This window comes from Oncorhynchus mykiss, chromosome 8 (genome assembly GCF_013265735.2).
Source record: "Oncorhynchus mykiss isolate Arlee chromosome 8, USDA_OmykA_1.1, whole genome shotgun sequence".
Taxonomy (NCBI): Eukaryota; Metazoa; Chordata; class Actinopteri; order Salmoniformes; family Salmonidae; genus Oncorhynchus; species Oncorhynchus mykiss.
This window is the reverse complement of record NC_048572.1, coordinates 55,358,164-55,382,638: the sequence shown is the minus strand read 5'-3', so window position 1 is coordinate 55,382,638 and position 24,475 is coordinate 55,358,164. Positions and strand designations below refer to the sequence as shown.

The 24,475-nt window shown below is 43.8% G+C and overlaps 1 protein-coding gene across 5 annotated transcripts in view; it reads right to left on the bottom strand.

Annotated features, from left to right (window-relative positions):
- Positions 1 to 24,475, bottom strand: part of si:ch211-106h4.9 (rab effector MyRIP) — an 80,384-nt gene that overhangs the window by 32,577 nt on the left and 23,332 nt on the right. For all 5 annotated transcript variants that reach the window (XM_036985718.1, XM_021613017.2, XM_021613018.2 and 2 more), the window contains exons 2-3: positions 23,701 to 23,881; positions 5,149 to 5,370 (exon numbers count right to left, since the gene is read on the bottom strand). In XM_036985718.1, the coding sequence (XP_036841613.1) occupies positions 5,149 to 5,370; positions 23,701 to 23,810 (332 nt within the window). In that variant the 5' untranslated portion in view covers positions 23,811 to 23,881. The remainder of the gene's footprint in view (positions 1 to 5,148; positions 5,371 to 23,700; positions 23,882 to 24,475) is intronic.

Sequence of the window (24,475 nt, the reverse complement as noted above, 5' to 3'; positions counted from 1 at the left end):
GCAGTCAGCAGTCAGTCAGCAGTCAGCAGTCAGTCGTCAGTCGGCTCTATTGTCTCTTGAACCCTCTCAGCCAAAAGCCTGCTTTTCTCTGTATACTCTCAGCCAGAGGTCTTCACGGATTCAGTTGTACCCGAATACCCGAGAGGGTCCGGATTCTGAATTGTAAATAATGTCACAGGTCTGGGTCGGATCTGATATGTTTGTCACGGGTCTCGTTATGTGTCATTTTACATGACTTGTCTGTCATAGAGCCTCCTTGTGGGGCAAAAATTAGGAGATATCTAATCAATGGAAGATGTAATTAAGATGACGGAGTTAAAAGTTAAATGAGGAGGATAGTCTACAATGACCAAGAGCCAACAGGCTGCTGCTTTATATTCTGAATGGAGTTGTTATTTGTAACTATGAGAAAGTGCATGCACTACAGCCTTTTCTGCTGCTTCCCTCATTCGGATCGGACCGGGTCTGGATCTGAACAGGCCTACACGGAATGGGTCTAGTGTTCCTCGGGTACTTTCGGAACGGGTCTCTATATAAAAAATCCATGAAAAATGATGCATATCGGGTTCGGCTGGGAAAGCCCCAGGTCCACTTTCGGAACAGATCCAACTTATTTGACACTACTCTCAGCTAATTAGGCTACCCTTCACCTGTTGCTTCCTGAACCAAGTCAGCCAATGACACACTGTCTCTTGAACACTCTCAGCCAATAGGCTGCTTTCCGCTGCACACTCACACAATCAGTCTTCACCTGCTGCCTCATATGGACTCTTAGTCAATGAACTGCGAACCCCTGTACACTCTCAGACAATCAGACTTCACATATTACTCCCAGCCAACCATTGCCAAGGTTGACTCACTTACAAAGGTCCCGTTTACACCTGGTAGCATGCGACCTTTGTTCTGATTGTGCCCACATTTCTAAACAGGTGTAGACAATCAAAAGACAGGTTGTGATCAGATTGAGATCAGATCTTCCTGCCCACCTCCGGAGGTAGTCAAATACACACTTGTTCTGGATAGCTTACAAGTGTATATGAATCTGGACAGTGAATTCTATAAATCATCATTAGACTGGCGCAAGTGTCAAACGCACACTCGTTGGCAATTTCGACTTGTAAAAGCCAGCAATCCGCTATTTTACAACATTTGCACCAGAGTTGGTAATGTATCTGTCTAACATCAGCTCCATTGCGCTGAGGTGGAAGGGGTGGAAATATTTGAGGTGTAACATGCGCCAATATGACAATTTCAGTCAGCACAACTAGACCGACCAAAAGCTGGTTTTAGTGGTGACACAATTGTTTAAGGCATTGATTTTGCCAACGGAGGCACACACAAGTAGCCTTATCAGTAGCCTATGTTTTATGAAAATATCACGAACAGCAAAACAGTCAACAGATATTTTTTTTAATTTATATTGGACATATATACATGTACACACTGTATATTTGTCCAGATTCTGTGAAAAGTTTGGACTCGTTTGCGCGATGCCCATTGCATGAAGGATGTCAGTTGTGCAGGAACCCTGTTTAGAACCCTGTTCAGTTGTAGGAACCCTGTTTAGGAGCATCAATTCATTTCATTAAAAAGACTGATATTGTTTTTTGGTTTATTATCTTCAACTTTACTCTGAGGGACGTAACTGTCAAATCGCGGGGATTTCGATTGCTGTCCATGCTGCTGAATCCGCTTGTAGGCTGTTCATTTACCTGGCAAAGTCACTATTAGCCATATCAACGGCGATGATAGTCATATCAAAGCTCCATAGTCTGTGTAGTCTTATTATTATATGCCCATGGGGCGCAATTATGGTTCCTGTAGCCTAACTCTATTTAGACATACTGTAGCTTATTTAAAACAAGTCATTTTTTAAAATTTTATTACAACTTGATTCAAATTATTCACTGTCTTTTTTTAGGTCTAATCAATGGTGACTTATCTTGCTAATTGGCAATGTTTGGCCCATGGCTCATGATGCGTTTTATAGTTGGCCTACATTAGTGTGAATGTTATGTTTAACAAAATATTTCCATATTAAAGCCATGCAATTAAAACAAATATGGGATAGCCTTACATTTTGGCATTTAGTTTATGTAGGCTGTTTAACGAACTAGGCTATAATGGACTAACATTGGAGCTGATAACAGAAGTCCGTAAATACACAACTTGAAGCAACCAAGTTGGTGAATTTATTAATTACTCTTTGGATGGTGTATCAATACACCCAGTCACTACAAAGATACAGGCGTCCTTCCTAACTCAGTTGCCGGAGAGGAAGGAAATCGTTCAGGGATTTCACCATGAGGCCAATGGTGACTTTAAAACAGTTACAGAGTTTAATGGCTGTGATAGGAGAAAACTGAGGATGGATCAACAACATTGTAGTTACTCCATAAAACTAACCTAAATGACAGAGTGAAAAGAAAAGCCTGTATAGAATAAAAATATTCCAAAACATGCATCCTGTTTGCAACAAGGCCCTAAAGTAATACTGCAAAAAATGCGGCAAAGCCATTCACTTTTTGTCTTGAATACAAAGTGTTATGTTTGGGGCAAATACAATACAACACATTACTGAGTACCACTCTCCATATTTTCAAGCGTAGTCGTGGCTGCATCACGTTATGTGTATGCTTGTAATCGTTAAGAACTGGGGAGTTTTTCAGGATAAAAAAGAAACTGACTGGAGCTAAGCACAGGCTAAATCCTAGAGGAAAATCTGGTTCAGTCTGCTTTCCACCAGACACTGGGAGATTAATTCACCTTAATTAACCTTTCAATAACAAAATCTACACTTTAATTTCTTATCAAGATGACAGTGAATGTTCCAGAGTTACAGTGTTTACTTAAATCTACTTGAAAATCTATGACATGACCTGAAAATGGTTGTCTAGCAATGACCAACAACAAATTTGACAAAGCTTGAAGAATTTTGATGAGAATAATGGACAAATGTTGCACAATCCAGGTGTGGAAGCTCTTAGAGACTTACCCAGAAAAACTCGCTGCCAAAGATGCTTCTACAAAGTATTGATTCGGGGATGTGAATACTTATGTAAATTAGGTATTTCTGTATTTTATTTTCAATCAATTTGCTAAAATTACAACAACAACAAAAATTAACTTTGTTATTATGGGGTATGGTGTGTAGCTGGGTAAAATAATATATTTAATCCATTTTGAATTCAGGCTGTAACACAACAAAATGTGGAATAAGTCAAGGGGTATGAATACTTTCTGAAGATATCTATGAGTGTCTGATACACAGTGTGAATACGAGCCTATATCACAAGCTATAATATTACAAAAGAGACCAACCATTGGCTTAGTATTTACAATTTCTAGATGAGTGTGTCTTAAGATATTTACTGTATGCAAAGCAGCATGGCTCATGAATAATAAATGAGGTTAATGAGTGCTTCAACACAACACAGAGGTTGTGGTCCCTGTGAACTGATGTGATTTAACCTAACCATTACTGGACAACCCAGGGTAAACTCAATTAACTGGTCAACATTAATATGCACATAGTAGCTTGCCCATAAACAGTACTGCATGACCACAATATGTCTTGAACAGAACGAAATATCAAATCAATGGGGAGAAGTGTGGCTTTAGTTAAAACCTTTACCAAAGATCAGTGTTAACCTAAAGCAAACAAATTGAAACACTTCTAGCCAGAGAGACTTAGAGGGTCATAACTATATGACCCTATTTTGCGTTTGCTTAAAATATGTGTCTCTAGGCCTACACGGGTGATAAACTTAGTAAATGTGTGTCTCTAGGCCTACACGGGCGATGAACTTAGTAAATGTGTGTCTCTAGGCCTACACGGGTGATACACTTAGTAAATGTGTGTCTCTAGGCCTACACGGGTGATACACTTAGTACATGTGTGTCTCTAGGCCTACACGGGTGATACACTTAGTAAATGTGTGTCTCTAGGTGTACACGGGTGATAAACTTAGTAAATGTGTGTCTCTAGGCCTACACGGGTGATACACTTAGTACATGTGTGTCTCTAGGCCTACACGGGTGATACACTTAGTAAATGTGTGTCTCTAGGCCTACACGGGTGATACACTTAGTAAATGTGTGTCTCTAGGCCTACACGGGTGATAAACTAAGTACATGTGTGTCTCTAGGCCTACACGGGTGATACACTTAGTAAATGTGTGTCTCTAGGCCTACACGGGTGATACACTTAGTAAATGTGTGTCTCTAGGCCTACACGGGTGATACACTTAGTAAATGTGTGTCTCTAGGCCTACACGGGTGATACACTTAGTAAATGTGTGTCTCTAGGCCTACACGGGTGATACACTTAGTAAATGTGTGTCTCTAGGCCTACACGGGTGATAAACTTAGTAAATGTGTGTCTCTAGGCCTACACAGGTGATGAACTTAGTAAATGTGTGTCTCTAGGCCTACACAGGTGATGAACTTAGTAAATGTGTGTCTCTAGGCCTACACGGGTGATGAACTTAGTAAATGTGTGTCTCTAGGCCTACACGGGTGATGAACTTAGTAAATGTGTGTCTCTAGGCCTACATGGGTGATGAACTTAGTAAATGTGTGTTTCTAGGCCTACACGGGTGATAAACTTAGTAAATGTGTGTTTCTAGGCCTACACGGGTGATAAACTTAGTAAATGTGTGAGTGGTAGTTGCCATGTTGAGGTGCGACAGTGTGTGTGCATGTACAGTATGTTGCATAGTGAATATAAACTAAGTTGACACAGGCGGTGTACAGGTGTCACAGACAGTGACGTCTGAGAGAGGAGACTGTGGAGATTACATGTGTTTATGACAGTGTGGCTACCTGACATCTCCAGTACTAAATACATGTTAGTCACTGAGGTCGAAGGCTCAACACAATCTCACACAGCGGATGAAGACTGTCACTGTCATTCACCATTGGCAAATAGGCTAACTACAAAATGCACACACACATAGACATACCCACACACATAGACACACCCACACACACTGACACACCCAAACACATAGACACACCCACACACATGGACAATTCTATGACAGTCTTCTATTTCATCTCCAATCCACCATCCTACGACACCTCCTCCCACTTTCATCCCCGCTTATACCTGTACACAGAATCACACATTCCTCCATCCCCACTGACCTCCCTTTCTGACACGCAGAGCAGACCCAGGCTTTGTCCTTCTTGCTGTAGGAGCGGCAGGTCTTGCAGACGTTGTACTTGCAGTCCAGACACGGGCGCTTGGGGTTGACCAGGAAGGTGAATGGAGAGCAGCAGCGGATGCAGCAGCGCTCGTTGAAGCGATGCTGCCGGGAGAGGAGGGAGCAGCGACTTCCCTCCTCATCCAGCTCCTGCTTCAGCTCACTGAGGGAGAATGATGGAGGGGGGGGGGGGGGGGGGAGATGAGGGGGAGAGAGGATGAGTGAGGGGGGGAAGGGGGGGTGATTTCCACCAACTGAAGTTAACTATTAGGATTTTGTAGTTGTTGAAATAATAGTGTAAAATGATCAGCTGTACAGGAAGACTTGTGTAAGGGCCAAATTGTAGAGGAGGAACTTCTTGATGCAATTAAAGCCTTTATTCCAGGGAAAACTCCAGGGCTGGATGGCATACCAGTTGAAGTATATTAAACCTTTTATAGTCTACTCAATGATACATTATTAGCATGTTTTAACCACTCCTATACGAGTTGTCAACGATCAGGTACTCAGCAAGGTTCCGTTTTGGGACCAATATTGTTTTCACTATATATTTGACCTCTCGGTCACGACTTGCAGACTTGTTTTTGAGTTGCTGTGCGTTTTGTTGCCAACCTGTTTTGCTACCTGACAAATTTACGGTTTTTACTTTTTAATTACCGTTTATATTTTTGTTTTTTCCTACTCAACTTTTTCACTCCGGACGCTTTATCTGGACACGATTCGTCAGGACCTCCAACAGCCGAAGCTAAGTAGTAACATTAACATGATGCCTTCTAATTGTAGTCGCTGTACTCGCCTTACGGCGAGGATAGCTGTGCTACAAGCCCAGCTTCAGACGCAATCGCTAGGCAAGGGTAATTTCAGTGTAGGAAAGGATGAGACCGCGTCTGTGCCACCAGTAAGTACAGATAGTAGTATAAATCCCCTGGCACAGTCCCCGCAGCCGGACAACTTTCTCACGGTTTCTGGAAGGAAATGCTGTAGGAACGCTCAACCGGTGTCGCTCATTCAGCCGACAGAAACTTTCAACCGGTTTTCCCCATTAAGCAGCGGGTCGGAGTCAGAGGCCGAGTCTTCTCTGGTCTCTACTCCTCCCGTTACGGGGTCTGAGACGCCGAAGCTTCCCACCATTAGCTCTGACAAATTGAAAACTCTAGTCATTGGCGACTCCATTACCCGCAGTATTAGACTTGAGAATCATCCAGCGATCATACACTGTTTACCGGGGGGCAGGGCTACCGACGTTAAGGCTAATCTGAAGATGGTGCTGGCTAAAGCTAAAACTGGCGAGTGTAGAGAGTATAGAGATATTGTTATCCACGTCGGCACCAACGATGTTAGGATGAAACAGTCAGAGATCACCAAGCGCAACATAGCTTCTGCGTGTAAATCAGCTAGAAAGATGTGTCGGCATCGAGTAATTGTCTCTGGCCCCCTCCCAGTTAGGGGGAGTGATGAGCTCTACAGCAGAGTCTCACAACTCAATCGCTGGTTGAAAACTGTTTTCTGCCCCTCCCAAAAGATAGAATTTGTAGATAATTGGCCCTCTTTCTGGGACTCGCCCACAAACAGGACCAAGCCTGACCTGCTGAGGAGTGACGGACTCCATCCTAGCTGGAGGGGTGCTCTCATTTTATCTACCAACATAGACAGGGCTCTAACTCCTCTAGCTCCACAATGAAATAGGGTGCAGGCCAGGCAGCAGGCTGTTAGCCAGCCTGCCAGCATAGTGGAGTCTGCCACTAGCACAGTCAGTGTAGTCAGCTCAGCTATCACCATTGAGACCGTGTCTGTGCCTCGACCTAGGTTGGGCAAAACTAAACATGGCGGTGTTCGCCTTAGAAATCTCACTAGGATAAAGACCACCTCCATTCCTGTCATTATTGAAAGAGATCATGATACCTCACATCTCAAAATAGGGCTACTTAATGTTAGATCCCTTACTTCAAAGGCAATTATAGTCAATGAACTAATCACTGATCATAATCTTGATGTGATTGGCCTGACTGAAACATGGCTTAAGCCTGATGAATTTACTGTGTTAAATGAGGCCTCACCTCCTGGCTACACTAGTGACCATATCCCCCGTGCATCCCGCAAAGGCGGAGGTGTTGCTAACATTTACGATAGCAAATTTCAATTTACAAAAAAAAAAATGACGTTTTCGTCTTTTGAGCTTCTAGTCATGAAATCTATGCAGCCTACTCAATCACTTTTTATAGCTACTGTTTACAGGCCTCCTGGGCCATATACAGCGTTCCTCACTGAGTTCCCTGAATTCCTATCGGACCTTGTAGTCATAGCGGATAATATTCTAATCTTTGGTGACTTTAATATTCACATGGAAAAGTCCACAGACCCACTCCAAAAGGCTTTCGGAGCCATCATCGACTCAGTGGGTTTTGTCCAACATGTCTCTGGACCCACTCACTGTCACAGTCATACGCTGGACCTAGTTTTGTCCCATGGAATAAATGTTGTGGATCTTAATGTTTTTCCTCATAATCCTGGACTATCGGACCACCATTTTATTACGTTTGCAATTGCAACAAATAATCTGCTCAGACCCCAACCAAGGATCATCAAAAGTCGTGCTATAAATTCACAGACAACACAAAGATTCCTTGATGTCCTTCCAGACTCCTTCTGCCTACCCAAGGACGCCAGAGGACAAAAATCAGTTAACCACCTAACTGAGGAACTCAACTTAACCTTGCGCAATACCCTAGATGCAGTTGCACCCCTAAAAACTAAAAACATTTCTCATAAGAAACTAGCTCCCTGGTACACAGAAAATACCCGAGCTCTGAAGCAAGCTTCCAGAAAATTGGAACGGAAATGGCGCCACACCAAACTGGAAGTCTTCCGACTAGCTTGGAAAGACAGTACTGTGCAGTACCGAAGAGCCCTTACTGCTGCTCGATCATCCTATTTTTCTAACTTAATTGAGGAAAATAAGAACAATCCGAAATTCCTTTTTGATACTGTCGCAAAGCTAACTAAAAAGCAGCATTCCCCAAGAGAGGATGACTTTCACTTTAGCAGTGATAAATTCATGAACTTCTTTGAGGAAAAGATTATGATTATTAGAAAGCAAATTACGGACTCTTCCTTAAATCTGCGTATTCCTTCAAAGCTCAGTTGTCCTGAGTCTGCACAACTCTGCCAGGACCTAGGATCAAGAGAGACACTCAAGTGTTTTAGTACTATATCTCTTGACACAATGATGAAAATAATCATGGCCTCTAAACCTTCAAGCTGCATACTGGACCCTATTCCAACTAAACTACTGAAAGAGCTGCTTCCTGTGCTTGGCCCTACTATGTTGAACATAATAAACGGCTCTCTATCCACCGGATGTGTACCAAACTCATTAAAAGTGGCAGTAATAAAGCCTCTCTTGAAAAAGCCAAACCTTGACCCAGAAAATATAAAAAACTATCGGCCTATATCGAATCTTCCATTCCTCTCAAAAATTTTAGAAAAGGCTGTTGCGCAACAACTCACTGCCTTCCTGAAGACAAACAATGTATACGAAATGCTTCAGTCTGGTTTTAGACCCCATCATAGCACTGAGACGGCACTTGTGAAGGTGGTAAATGACATTTTAATGGCATCGGACCGAGGCTCTGCATCTGTCCTCGTGCTCCTAGACCTTAGTGCTGCTTTTGATACCATCGATCACCACATTCTTTTGGAGAGATTGGAAACCCAAATTGGTCTACACGGACAAGTTCTGGCCTGGTTTAGATCTTATCTGTCGGAAAGATATCAGTTTGTCTCTGTGAATGGTCTGTCCTCTGACAAATCAACTGTAAATTTCGGTGTTCCTCAAGGTTCCGTTTTAGGACCACTTTTGTTTTCACTATATATTTTACCTCTTGGGGATGTTATTCGAAAACATAATGTTAACTTTCACTGCTATGCAGATGACACACAGCTGTACATTTCAATTAAACATGGTGAAGCCCCAAAATTGCCCTTGCTAGAAGAATGTGTTTCAGACATAAGGAAGTGGATGGCTGCAAACTTTCTACTTTTAAACTCGGACAAAACAGAGATGCTTGTTCTAGGTCCCAAGAAACAAAGAGATCTTCTGTTGAATCTGACAATTAATCTTAATGGTTGTACAGTCGTCTCAAATAAAACTGTGAAGGACCTCGGCGTTACTCTGGACCCTGATCTCTCTTTTGAAGAACATATCAAGACCATTTCAAGGACAGCTTTTTTCCATCTACGAAACATTGCAAAAATCAGGAACTTTCTGTCCAAAAATGATGCAGAAAAATTAATCCATGCTTTTGTCACTTCCAGGTTAGACTACTGCAATGCTCTACTTTCCGGCTACCCGGATAAAGCACTAAATAAACTTCAGTTAGTGCTAAATACGGCTGCTAGAATCCTGACTAGAACCAAAAAATTTGATCATATTACTCCAGTGCTAGCCTCTCTACACTGGCTTCCTGTCAAAGCAAGGGCTGATTTCAAGGTTTTACTGCTAACCTACAAAGCATTACATGGGCTTGCTCCTATCTATCTCTCTGATTTGGTCCTGCCGTACATACCTACACGTACGCTACGGTCACAAGACGCAGGCCTCCTAATTGTCCCTAGAATTTTTAAGCAAACAGCTGGAGGCAGGGCTTTCTCCTATAGAGCTCCATTTTTATGGAACGGTCTGCCTACCCATGTCAGAGACGCAAACTCGGTCTCAACCTTTAAGTCTCTACTGAAGACTCATCTCTTCAGTGGGTCATATGATTGAGTGTAGTCTGGCCCAGGAGTGGGAGGGTGAACGGAAAGGCTCTGGAGCAACGAACCACCCTTGCTGTCTCTGCCTGGCCGGTTCCCCTCTTTCCACTGGGATTCTCTGCCTCTAACCCTATTACAGGGGCTGAGTCACTGGCTTTACTGGGGCTCTCTCATGCCGTCCCTGGAGGAGGTGCGTCACCTGAGTGGGTTGAGTCACTGATGTGGTCATCCTGTCTGGGTTGGCGCCCCCCCCCCCCTTAAGTTGTGCCGTGGCGGAGGTCTTTGTGGGCTATACTCAGCCTTGTCTCAGGATGGTAAGTTGGTGGTTGAAGATATCCCTCTAGTGGTGTGGGGGCTGTGCTTTGGCAAAGTGGGTGGGGTTATATCCTTCCTGTTTGGCCCTGTCCGGGGGTGTCCTCGGAGTGGGCCACAGTGTCTCCTGACCCCTCCTGTCTCAGCCTCCAGTATTTATGCTGCAGTAGTTTATGTGTCGGGGGGCTAGGGTCAGTTTGTTATATCTGGAGTACTTCTCCTGTCCTATTCGGTGTCCTGTGTGAATCTAAGTGTGCGTTCTCTAATTCTCTCCTTCTCTCTTTCTCTCTCTCGGAGGACCTGAGCCCTAGGACCATGCCCCAGGACTACCTGACATGATGACTCCTTGCTGTCCCCAGTCCACCTGGCTGTGCTGCTGCTCCAGTTTCAACTGTTCTGCCTTATTATTATTCGACCATGCTGATCATTTATGAACATTTGAACATCTTGGCCATGTTCTGTTATAATCTCCACCCGGCACAGCCAGAAGAGGACTGGCCATCCCACATATGCTCTCTCTAATTCTCTCTTTCTTTCTCTCTCTCGGAGGACCTGAGCCCTAGGACCATGCCCCAGGAACACCTGACATGATGACTCCTTGCTGTCCCCAGTCCACCTGACTGTGCTGCTGCTCCAGTTTCAACTATTCTGCCTTATTATTATTCGACCATGCTGGTCATTTATGAACATTTGAACATCTTGACCATGTTTTGTTATAATCTCCACCCGGCACAGCCAGAAGAGGACTGGCCACCCCACATAGCCTGGTTCCTCTCTAGGTTTCTTCCTAGGTTTTGGCATTTCTAGGGAGTTTTTCCTAGCCACCGTGCTTCTTCACCTGCATTGCTTGCTGTTTGGGGTTTTAGGCTGGGTTTCTGTACAGCACTTTGAGATATCAGCTGATGTACGAAGGGCTATATAAAATAAATTTGATTTGAAATTTGATTTTGGTGATGTCATTCGGAAACATAATGTTAACTTTCACTGCTGTGCGGATGACACACAGCTGTACATTTCGATGAAACATGGTGAAGCCCCAAAATTGCCCTCGCTGGAAGCCTGTGTTTCAGACATAAGGAAGTGGATGGCTGCAAATGTTCTACTTTTAAACTTGGACAAAACAGAGATGCTTGTTCTAGGTCCCAAGAAACGAAGAGATCTTCTGTTAAATCTGACAATTATTCTTGATGGTTGTACAGTCGTCTCAAATAAAACTGTGAAGGACCTCGCCGTTACTCTGGACCCTGATCTCTCTTTTGACGAACATATCAAGTCTGATTCAAGTACAGCTTTTTTCCATCTACGTAACAGTGCAAAAATCAGTAACTTTCTGCCCAAAAATTGTCCCTAGAATTTCTGGAGGCAGCTGGAGGCAGGGCTTTCTCCTATAGAGCTCAATTTTTATGGAATGGTCTGCCTACCCATGTGAGAGACGCAGACTTGGTCTCATCTTTTAAGTCTTTATCGAAGACTCATCTGTTCAGCAGGTCCTATGATTGAGTGTAGTCTTGCCCAGGAGTGTGAGGATGAACAGAAAGGCACTGGAGCAACGAACCGACCTTGCTGTCTCTGCCTGGCCGGTTCCCCTTTCTCCACTGGGAATTTCTGCCTCTAACCCTATTACGGAGGCTGAGTCACTGGCTTACTGGTGCTCTTCCATGCCGCCCCGAGGAGGAAGGTTCTCTCTCTCTCTCTCTCTCTCTCTCTCTCTCTCTCTCTCTCTCTCTCTCTCTCTCTCTCTCTCTCTCTCTCTCTCTCTCTCTCTCTCTCTCTCTCTCTCTCTCTCTCTCTCTCTCTCTCTCTCTCTCTCTCTTTTCAACTCTCTAGAGACAACAGGAGCGGTAGAGATCCTCTGAATGTGATCGGCTACGAAAAACCAACTGACATTTACTCCTGAGGTGCTGACCTGTTGCACCCTCGACAACCACTGTGATTATTATTATTAGACCCTGTTGGTCATCTATGAACATTTGAACATCTTGGCCATGTTCTGTTATAATCTCCACCCGGCACAGCCAGAGGAGGACTGGCCACCCCTCATAGCCTGGTTCCTCTCTAGGTTTCTTCCTAGGTTTTGGCCTTTCTTGGGAGTTTTTCCTAGCCACCGTGCTTCTACACCTGCATTGCTTGCTGTTTGGGATTTTAGGCTGGGTTTCTGTACAGTACTTTGAGATATCAGCTTATGTAAGAAGGGCTTTATAAATACATTTGATTTGATTTGTTTTGAGAAGTTCTGATTTCACTACGACTGAAAAAGAAACCAGGTAGTAAGTATAAAGATGCAGTCTATCTAAAAAACTGGAGGCCCCTTACACCTCAGTGCTGTGATGCAAAAATCCTAGCAAAGGTGTTGTTGGAAATTATTCATCCTGATTAGACAGGTATTTTAAATGAATGATACATTTGAGATAAGACAAGTACTTAAAACAATAGAACACTTTTAATCTAGGAAACCAGATCTGGTATTCATGTGTCACGCCCTGACCTTAGAGAGCCTTTTTATGTCTCTATTTTGGTTTGGTCAGGATGTGATTTGGGTTGGCATTCTACGTTCTGATTTTCTATGTTTTCTATTTCTTTGTGGTATGGTTCTCAATCAGGGACAGCTGTCTATTGTTGTGTCTGATTGGGAATCATACTTAGGCAGCCTTTTCCCCTGTTGGTTTTGTGGGAGGTTATCTTTATTAGGGGCACGATAGCCCTGTTAAGCATCACGGTCGGTTTGTATTGTTTATTGTTTTTGTTGGCAACATTTATCTTAAATCAAAATAAATGTACGCTCACCACGCGGCGCTTTGGTCTACTTCCCATGACGATCGTGACAGAACTTCCCACCTCCAAAGGACCAAGCAGTGTGGTAAAGAGGACTCCTGGGACATGGGAGGAGATCCTGGACGGTAAGGGACCCTGGAGGCAGGCTGGGGAATATCGCCGTCCAAAGGAGGAGATAAAGGCAGCGAAGGAGGAGCGGCGGCGATATGAGGAGGCAAGTCATCGTAGCAGGCACGAGAGGCAGCCCCAAGGGGCACACAGGGAGATTGGTGGAGTCAGGGGTAAGACCTGAGCCAACTCCCCGTGCTTACAGTAAGGAGCGTGGTACTGGTCAGGCACCGTGTTATGCGGTAAAGCGCACGGTGTCTCCAGTGCGCTCTCATAGCCCGGTGCGCTATATGCCAGCTCTCCGCAGTTGCCGTGCTAGAGTTGGCATTCAGCCAGGAGGGATTGTGCCGGCTCAGCGCTCCTGGTCTCCGGTGCGTCTCTTCGGCCCAGGTTATCCTGCGCCAGCTCTACGCACGGTATCCCCAGTTCGCCAGGAGAACCCAGTGCAGCCTGTTCCAGCTCCCAGCACGTGCCGGGCTAAAGTGGGCATTCAGCCAAGAGGAGAGGTGCAAGTGTCAAGCACCAGATGTCCAGTGCTCCCCCACAGCCTGGTTCGACCTGGGCCTGCGCTCTGAAGGTGCCGGGCTAAAGTGGGAATTCAGCCGGGAAGAGTGCACCAGAGTGCACCATACGCACCAGATCTCCAGTGCTCCCCCACAGCCCGGTGCCTCCTCCAAGGACCAGGCCTCCAGTAGGTCTCCGCAGCCTGGTCCATCCTGTGCCTCCTCCAAGGACCAGGCCTCCAGCGACGGTCCCCAGTCCAGAGCCTCAGTCCCCAGTCCAAAAGGAGTAAAACAAGGTTGTACACTGTCTGCATATCTATTTATTGTGGCCATCAAAATGTTAGCTATTAAAATCCAATCCAACAATAATATAGAGGGGCTAGAAATCCAGGGCTTAAAAACAAAGGTGTCATTTTATGCTGACGACTTAATTGAGTTTCCTCTTAAATCTGCAATCTGGATCCCTGCACAGCCTCATAGATGATTTAGATCATGTTTCTAACCTCTCTGGATTACAACCCACCTAGGATAAGTATACCATATTACATATTAAGTTGCAAAAAAATACAACACTTACATTACCGTGTAGTTTACCAATAAAATGGTCTGATGATGAAGTGGACATACATGGTATTCATATCCCTAAAGAAATAAAGGAACTACCTTACTCTGCCTATCTTAATCGGTGCATGGTCAAAATGGAAGTAAGCATATGCCGATTAAAACACCTGTTTTTTTTTAGCAATCTTTTTAATTATTAGGACATGTAAACACCTTAATTGGTGTTCCAGAGGTGTACTTGATCTGTGCATGTGCTAGCACCAGCCAAGTGAGCCTCCCTCTTTAGTGTGTGTGAAGTGTGTCTGGAACAACTGAATGTATGCATCTTAGAAGTAGTTTTCACATACAAACTTTATGTTCGAAGTCAGAATCAAATATGCTTCCCAAAAATAACGTTCGCCGTGGTAGAACGTGTATTTTGATTGGCGATTTGATTTTTCTGCCATCAGGTAGCCTCATTTCAGAAGTGTCCACGTAAACAGTATTATTAGGGAATCACTCTTCTTGCAAAGCATGTAAACATTTTAATTGAACTATTATATTAATCAGACTATCCACATTATTGTGTGCATGTAACCATACTCATTGATGAGGGACTAGTGTGATGAACTGATAGCTGACAAAAGAAATGTAATAAAATCAAACCCAACTTCTTTAGTCACATGCTCCCGAATACAACAGGTGTAGACCTTGCCGTGAAATGCGTACTTACAAGCCCTTAACCAACAATGCAGTTCAAAAAAGAGTTAAGAATATTTTTACCAAATAAACTAAAGTAAAAAAGAATAAAAAATGAACACAAAAAAATAACGACGCTATATACAGGGGGTACTGGTACCGAGTCAATGTGCGGGGGAACAGGTTAGTCGAGATATTTTGTACATGTAGGTCGTGGTAAAGTGACTAATCATAGATAATAAACAGCGGGTAGCAGCAGTGTAAAAACAAATGGGGGCAGGGGGTGTCAATGTAAATAGTCTGGGAGGCCATTTGATTCATTGTTCAGCAGTCTTATGGCTTGGGGTTAGAAGTTGTTAAGGAGCCTTCTGGTCCCAGATTTGGCGCTCTGGTACTGCTTGCCGTGCGGTAGCAGAAAGAACAGTTTATGATTTGGGTGACTGGAGTCTCTGACAATGTTTTGGGCCTTCCTCTGACACTGCCTAGTATATAAGTCCTGGATGGCAGGAAGCTTAGCCACAGTGATGTACTGGGCCATACAGTCAGATGCTGAGCAGTTACCATACCAGGCGGTGATGCAACCGTTCAGGATACTCTCAATGGTGCAGATGTAGAACTTTTTTAGGATCTGGGGACCCAGGCCAAATTATTTCAGTCTCCTGAGGGGGAAAAGGTGTTGTCATGCCCTCTTCACGACTGTCTTGGTGTGTTTGCACCATGATAGTTCGTTGGTGATGCGGACACCAAGGAAGTTGAAACTCTCGACCCGCTCCACTACAGCCCCATCGATCTCAATGGGGGCCTTTTAGGCCCGCCTTTTCCTGTGGTCCATGATCAGCTCCTTTGTCTTGCTCACATTGAGGGAGAGGTTGTTGTCCTAACACCACACTGCCAGGCCTCTGACCTCCTCCCTATAGCCTGTCTCATTGTTGTCTGTAATCTGTTGTGTCGTCAGCAAACGTAATGATGGTGTTGGAGTCATGTTTTGCCATACAGTTGTGGGTGAACAGGGAGTACAGGAGGGGACTAAGCACGCACCCCTGAGGGGCCGCAGTGTTGAGGATCAGCATGGCAGACGTGTTGTTAACTATCCTTACCACCTGTGGAGGCCAGTCAGGAAGTTCAGAAACCAGTTGCAGAGGGAGGTGTTTAGTCCCAGGGTCTTTAGCTAAGTGATGAGCTTTGTGGCACTATGGTATTGAACGCTGAGCTGTAGTCAATTAACAGTATTCTGGCATTTGTGTTCCTTTTGTCCAGGTGGGAAAGGGCAGTGTGGAGTGCAATTGAGATTGCATCATCTGTGGATCTGTTGGGACGGTATGCAAATTGGAGTGGATCTAGGGTATCCGGGATAATGAAGTTGATGTGAGCCATGACCAGCCTTTAAATGTACTTCATGGCTACCAACGTGATTGCTACGGGGCAGTAAGCATTTAGGCAGGTTACCTTCGCTTCCTTGGGCACAGTGACTATGGTGGTCTGCTTGAAACATGTAGGTATTACAGACTCGGTCAGAGAGAGGTTAAAATGTCAGTGAAGACACTTGCCAGTTGGTCTGCGCATGCTTTGAGTACAGGCTCTGGTAATCCATTTGGCTCTGTGGCTTTGTAAATGTTGTCCTGTTTTAAAGGTCTTGCTCACATCGACTACCGAGAGCGTTATCACACAGTCGTCCGGAGCAGCTGGTGCTCTCATGCATGCTTCAGTGTTACTTGCCTCGAAGCGAGCATAAAAGGCATTTAGCTCGCCTGGTAGGCTCGTGTCATTGGGCAGCTCTCGGCTGGGTTTCCTTTTGTAGTCCGCAATAGTTTTCAAGCCCTGCCACATCCGACGAGCATCAGAGCCGGTGTAGTATTATTCAATCTTAATCCTGTATTCACGCTTTGCCTGTTTGATGGTTCACCTGAGGGGGTAGCGGAATTTCTTATAAACGTCCGGATTAGTGTCCCGCTCATTGAAAGCGACAGCTCTAGCCTTCAACTTGATGCGGATGTTGCCTGGTATCCATGGCTTCTGGTTGGGATATGTGCGTGTACAATTCAAATCCCAGGGGTGGACATGTGGAATAATAATAACTTTATAAATGAACATGCAAAATGTAATCATGTGTGTCAAATATGTAAGCTGAAAACACTGTATGTTAAAAGCATTGTTTGTGTGTGTATGAGTGTCCCTAATCTTGCCAACAAACAAAGAGCTGTGAATGGATCGGTGGTTCACCAATCAGAGCCTTGATGGGCTCAGCCACAGTAACAAGGGGTGATGTATAATGATGAAACAATATATTTTTTTATAGAATGTTTCTTTGGGACCATCCCAATGACTGGTACACAGGAATGTTCTTGCAACGTTCTCATGAAACGTGTCTAGAACATTAATATCTTATCATTTGAGAACATGGCAACCATGTTCTGTGTATGTTTGATGGGACGTTGAATGAATATTCTCCGAACTCTCAGAAAACTGGACACATGAATGTTCTTGCAACGCTCCCATGAAACGTGCCTAGAACATTAATATCTTATATTCTGAGAACATGGCAACCATGTTGGCACTATTTTACCAGGTACTGCAGGAATGTGAAAATAAAAGAGAGCCGCACACTCTAGCAGCTCAGATGCAAAAATCGAATTACCAACGTTTCGACAGCCAAGCTGTCTTCATCAGGGTATGAACTGCAGGAATGTGAGAATAGAAAGGCAACACCTCAGTGGTATTGGGTAACATAAAACTCAGCAAAAAAAGAAACGTCACTTTTTCAGGACCCTGTCTTTCAAAGATAATTCATAAAAGGGTTTGAACACTGTTCCCATGCTTGTTCAATGAACCATAAACAATTAATGAACATGCACCTGTGGAACGGCCGTTAAGACACTAACAGCTTACAGACGGTAGGCAATTAAGGTCACAGCTATGAAATCTTAGGACACTAAAGAGGCCTTTCTACTGACTCTGAAAAACACAAAAAAAAAGATGCCCAGGGTCCCTGCTCATCTGCAAGGAGACATGAGGAATGCAGATGTGGCCAGGGCAATAAATTGCAATGTCCGTACTGTGAGATGCCTAAGACAGCGCTATGGGGAGACAGTACGGACAGCTGATCATCCTTGCAGTGGCAGACCAGGTGTAACAACACCTGCACAGGATCGGTACATCCAAACATCACATCTGCGGGACAGGTACAGGATGGCAACAACAACTGCCGGAGTTACACCAGGAATGCACAATCCCTCCATCAATGCTCAGACTGTCTGCAATAGGCTGAAAGAGGCTGAACTGAGGGCTTGTAGGCCTGTTGTAAAGGCAGGTCCTCACCAGATATCACCGGCAACAATGTCGCCTATGGGCACAATCCCACCGTCGCTGGACCAGACAGGACTGGCAAAAAGTGCTCTTCACTGACGAGTCGCGGTTTTGTCTCACCAGGGGTGATTGTCGGATTCGCGTTTATCGTCGAAGGAATGAGCATTACACCAAGGCCTGTACCCTGGAGCGGGATTGATTTGGAGGTGGAGGGTCCGTCATGGTCTTGGGTGGTGTGTCACAGCATCATCGGACTGAGCTTGTTGTCATTGCAGGCAATCTCAACACTGTGCGTTACAGGAAAGACATCCTCCTCCTTCATGCAGTACCCTTCCTGCAGGCTCATCCTGACATGACCCTCCAGCATGACAATGCCACCAGCCATACTGCTCGTTCTGTGCGTAATTTCCTGCAAGACAGGAATGTCAGTGTTCTGCCATGGCCAGCGAAGAGCCCGGATCTCAATCCCATTGAGCACGTCTGGGACCTGTTGAATCAGAGGGTGAGGACTAGGGCCATTCCCCCCAGAAATGTCCAGGAACTTGCAGGTGCCTTGGCGGAAGACCTGGCAAATCTGGTGCAGTCCATGAGGAGGAGATGCACTGCAGTACTTGATGCAGCTGGTTACTTTTGATTTCGACCCCCCCCCCCCCTTTGTTCAGGGACACATTATTCAATTTCTGTTAGTTACATGTCTGTGGAACTTGTTCAGTTTATGTCTCAGTTGTTGAATGCTGTTATGTTCACACAAATATATACACAAGTTTGCTGAAAATAAACGCAGTTGACAGTGAGAGGACATTTCTTTTTTTGCTGAGTTTATATAGTTTCTCCCTCTTAACTCGGATCGCTGAGACCACACTGAGTGTGTCTTTCAGTGCCTCCGGGCTCTCACTCATCCCTATATGATATTGTGTGATGCTCCTGCATGTCAAAGGAGAAATTGAAAAGCAGGATGCATAGAGCAAGCACTTGGGGACAGATGGGTAGAGCGAGAGAGAGAAAGCCTTAGCCAATGCACACTAGCTGCATGGAATGAGAGTTTAGCCTCTTGATGTAATAACAACTGAAAACGGTTGTGTGTGTGTGTGTGTGTGTGTGTGTGTGTGTGTGTGTGTGTGTGTGTGTGTGTGTGTGTGTGTGTGTGTGTGTGTGTGTGTGTGTGTGTGTGTGTGTGTGTGTGTGTGTGTGTGTGTGTGTGTGTGTGTGTGTGCAGTTAACAAATTATAGCTCAATGTCATTAAGCCATTGTGTCATTAATAGACAGTAACTAAAGTACCAGTCAAAAGTTTGGACTCACCTACTCATTCCATGGGTTTTCTTTATTTTTTTACTATTTTCTACATTGTAGAATAATAGAGAAGACATCAAAACTATGAAATAACACATATGGAATCATGTAGTCACCAAAGTAGCCACCATTTGCCTTGATGACAGCTCTTGGCATTCTCTCAACCAGCTTCACCTGGAATGCATTTCAATATTATTTCCTTCTTAATGCATTTGAGCCAATCAGTTGTATTGTGACAAGGTAGGGGGTATACAGAAGATATCCCTATTTGGTAAAAGACCATGTCCACATTATGGCAAGAACAGCTCAAATAAGCAAAGAGAAACAACAGTCCATCATTACTTTTTTACCTTAATTTAACTAGGCAAGTCAGTTAAGAACAAATTCTTATTTTTAATGACGGTTTAGGAACAGTGGGTTAACCTGCCTTGTTCAGGGGCAGAACAACAGATTTTTACCTTATCAGCTTAGGGATTCGATCTTGCAGCCTTTCGGTAACTAGTTCCACACTCTAACCACTAGGCTACTTGCATGAAGGTCAGTTAATCAGGGAAATTTCAAGAACTTTTGAAGTTTCTTCAAGTGCAGACGCAAAAACCATCAAGTGCTTTGTGAAACTGGTTGTCATGAGGACCGCCACAGGAAAAGAAGACCCAGAGTTATCTCTGCTGCAGAGGATAAATTCATTAGCGTTATCTAGCTGTGCAGATGATGATATGCAAGTAGAGATACTGGGGTGCAAAAGAGCAAAAGAATAACAATATGGGATTGAGTTAGTTGGGTAGGCAATTTACAGATGGCCTGTGTACAGGTGCATTGATCAGTAGCTGCTCTGACAGCTGATGCTTAAAGTTAGTGAGGGAGATATAATCAGCTTAGTGGGAGTATCATTTGTTTTTCAAATGGACAATTACCCAAAACACACCTCCAGGTTGTATAAGGGCTATTTAACCAATAATTGATGGAGTTCTGCATCAGATGACCTGGCATCCACAATCATCCGACCTCAACCAAATTGAGATGGTTTGGGATGAGTTGGACCACAGAGTGGAGGAAAATCAGCCAACAAGTGCTCAGCATATGTGGGAACTCCTTCAAGACTGTTGGAAAAGCATTCCTCATGAATCTGGTCGTGAGAATGCCAGGTGTATAAGTGTACAAAGCTGTCATTAAGGCAAAGGGTGGCTACTTTGAAGGTTTCTAAAATATAAAATACATTTTGAATTATTGAACACTTGTTTGGTTACTACATGATTCCATATGTGTTATTTCCTAGTTTTGATGTCTTCACTATTATTCTACAATGTAGAAAATAGTCAATATATATAAACACCCTTGAATGAGTAGGTGTGTCCAACCGTTTGACTGGTACTGTAACGATCGTCTGTTGAAGAAGGTGTGGACCAAAGCGCAGCGTTGTAAATGTTCATACTTTTAATTCAACTGAATCAACTCAATAACAAAACTAACACAGAGAATGAACGGAAACCGGAACAGTCCTGTCAGGTGCAGAAACACAAAACAGAAGATAACTACCCACAAAAACCCTGTGGGAAAAAGCTAAGTATGGTTCCCAATCAGCGACAACGATAGACAGCTGTCCCTGATTGAGAACCATACCCAGCCAAAACAAAGAAATACAAAAACATAGAAAAAGGAACATAGAATGCCCACCCAAATCACACCCTGACCAAACCAAAAAAGCTCTAAGGTCAGGGCATGACTGGTACTGTATATCACCAGCATTTGATTAAAACAGGATCACAGAATCTGACGCTAACTAAACCATCCAGTGTCTTATCTCTGAAACTACCTCTAAATCAAGGAGGACATTCTGAATAATAATCAATCTGATGATGAATACAGCTGAAATTCAATCAAGCCACACTTCAGGAAACCAGCAGTGCGTTATGCTGTGTAGAAACTGCACCATCAAGCTCGCCCAATCTCCCCAGCCTGACTGTACAAATCCAGACATAAATGGAAAACAACAAGATTAGTTGATGGTAAGCGCCTGCCCTGTTTACGAGAATCAAACACAGCAGCAGCAGCGAAACTCACTTCCTAATCACTGGGGAGGTGAAGGGTCAAACGTCTGGTTGGAAGATAGAGTGGTGAAGACCCCCAACAAGAGTATGCTGGTTATGCGAAGGTTGTACAGCTGTGATATAAACTAAGTGAAGCCTTGGTCTTTACAAACGGGTCATCCTCTGGTCAGTTGCCACTATCTCGAGATCAGTCAAGGAGGAATGAAAAAAAGGTTCAGCTTAAGCTAAGCCTAGTTAGAGTCTCCAAGGACTGAGCACACACTCCTTATGCGGTTTCTACATTCCAGGTTGTAAGAGCCAGCACATCTCTACTACTCTTAGTCAAGTGGATCAAGCCTCCGTGGTAGCTACATCTCCATAATGTTGACACATACCTTATTGCACTGAATGTTGCAATAGATCATGAGTGAATGCTGGCCAGACACCAAAGATTCAGGCCAAGACTTTGATCAGTCCAAAACAATCTAATAATCTTGGCCAAATCCCCATGTTTCAGTTACCACTAAATCGACAACAGCCTCGTGAACCAGCCTGGTTGCGTGATAGCTCACCACTTTAACACAGCTCTCAGACTGGTTCTGCGAGGCTAGATCAACTCTGTGCCCATTAGGACAGAATAACTCACTGTGGTTTTCAACACGGAAAGAGATACAATCTCACCCTGTACATAACCATGCATTAGAGAGAGAGAGCGAGTGAGAGTGAGAGTGAGAGAGAGAGAGAGAGAGAGAGAGAGAGAGAGAGAGAGAGAGAGAGAGAGAGAGAGAGAGAGAGAGAGAGAGAACTGTCCCTGAAGGTTCTGGAGCATAATAGAGAGATAGGACAGAAGTGGTGACATTCTAATGTTATTTTAACCCTCTGAAAGCTCACTCAGCAGGGCTAAGGAAAGGTGAGAATGCTTCTCACTGTTCACTACCTCACCAAGCATAACTCAGTACATGAATGCATTTAATTCATTGCGATTGTGGGTATTCAGAACCAACCAAGGACACCTTTTAGTTTCATTCAGTTAGTATCCAATTATCACAAACGGCACACTGTGGTGTTGACGCTTGTATCTAAGGACCTTCAATAGCTGTCATTTGAATTCATACACCCCTACCTAGTTATGCAAATCTGAAAGGACTGGTAATGACTGGATGGGTATAAGCAATATAGTTCTGTACAGTAATGACTTTATTTCCCCCTTGATAGGCCATATTGATTATCCCCATCCAATCCTCTCAGATCTCCCCAGGTCCCTTGGGGGTTTGAGATTGGGTGTATACCAGTTTCCATGGTGATTTAGGCAGGAGGTGAGTCATAGTCAAACAGGAAAGGGCAGGCTCTTCCTGTCTCTTGTTTTGGAGATACAGTGGGCCAGAGGCAGGATGGGAAATCTCCTGTGATATCCAATGCCTGGACTCCAGCCACCCATGTCATAGACTGTTCTCTCTGCTACCGCACGGCAAACAACAAGTCTGGAACCAACAGGAGCCTAAAAAGCTTCTACCCCCAAGACATAAGACTGCTAAATAGTTAGTTAAATAGTTAACCAATAGCTACCCAGACTATCTGCATTGACCCTTTTTGCACTAACTCTTTTGACTCATTACATACGCTGCTGTTACTGTTAATTATCTATCTTGTTTCCCAGTCACTTTATCCCTACCTACAGTTTATGTACATACCTAAAGTTCCAGTCAAAAGTTTGGACAAAGCTACTCATTCAAGGTTTTTTTTTTTTTTTCTACATTGTAGAATAAGAGTGAAGACATACAAACTATGAAATAACACATATGGAATCATGTAGTAACCAAAAAAGTGTTAAACAAATCAAAATATATGTTATGTTTGAGATTCTTCAAAATTGCCACCCTTTGCCTTGATGACAGATTTGCACTCTCTATTATTTTTATTTTTTTCTCTCTGCGTTGTTGGGAAGGACCAGTAAATCAGCATTTTACTGTTAGTCTACACCTGTTGTTTACGAAGCATGTGACAAATACAGTGTGATTTGATTTGACCTAGATGGAAATCTGTGATCCTCCATAACCCGTAGCAAGTCCCAACAAGTTGATTACTTTATAATATTGAAAGCCTTCAATGGCACTACCCATGCTAAAACAGGCTTTGTGGCAAGTGTGCCCTCCATCCAACTCTATGGTCCAAAGGTCCAAATTTACCTGAGGCGCTCGTCCTCTTTCTTCCGGAGCTTCATGTCCCGCTGCACCACTTGTAGAACGTGCTCTGCCTCATCGTCCGTCAGTCCCGACATGTCCAGCTTCCGCCTCATGGCTGACTCAGGTACCACTGTCAATCCAACCCCCTGCTCCAATCTGTTGTCTCCACTGAGCTCAGGACAGACTGTAAGTGGATGACAGACATTGGGAAAAGGTCAAAGGGGGACGTTTCTCTTAGATTATGATATAAGGACAGTTTGGGTTGTTTCTTCTAATGGTTAAGGTTGGGATTTGAGTGGGTTAAGCTTGTCTTAAGTGTGTGCCTAACGTAGATCAACACAGCACAACAGAGAACTATGCTCAGTGTCGTCTCCTCCTTTAGCAAAAGTCATTTTCAGTGAGCAGACTTAGAAAAAAGGGTTATTTGCTGAGGAATAGGGTTCCACCAAGAACTGTTTTTGTCTGAAGAACCCTTTTTGATAAACAACGGTTCATTGTAAGACAAAGGGTTCTACCTAAAACCTTTAGCATTCTATGTTTCTTTCTTTTATATAGTGCCTGAGCATTAGTGTTGACCTAAGTATTTCAACATTAAAATCAGGAATAATCTGATAAATATAAAAAGATGTGTGAGAATGCTTTAAAATGTATATGGAAATATTGTGAATGTATCTGGTATTCCCTTAATCACTTTACATTTACAGTACTGACAATTAAATTTTGCCATGATTTCTGTCTTTCAAATGAATATTTTCTGTAATTTTATAAAGCAGAGAAT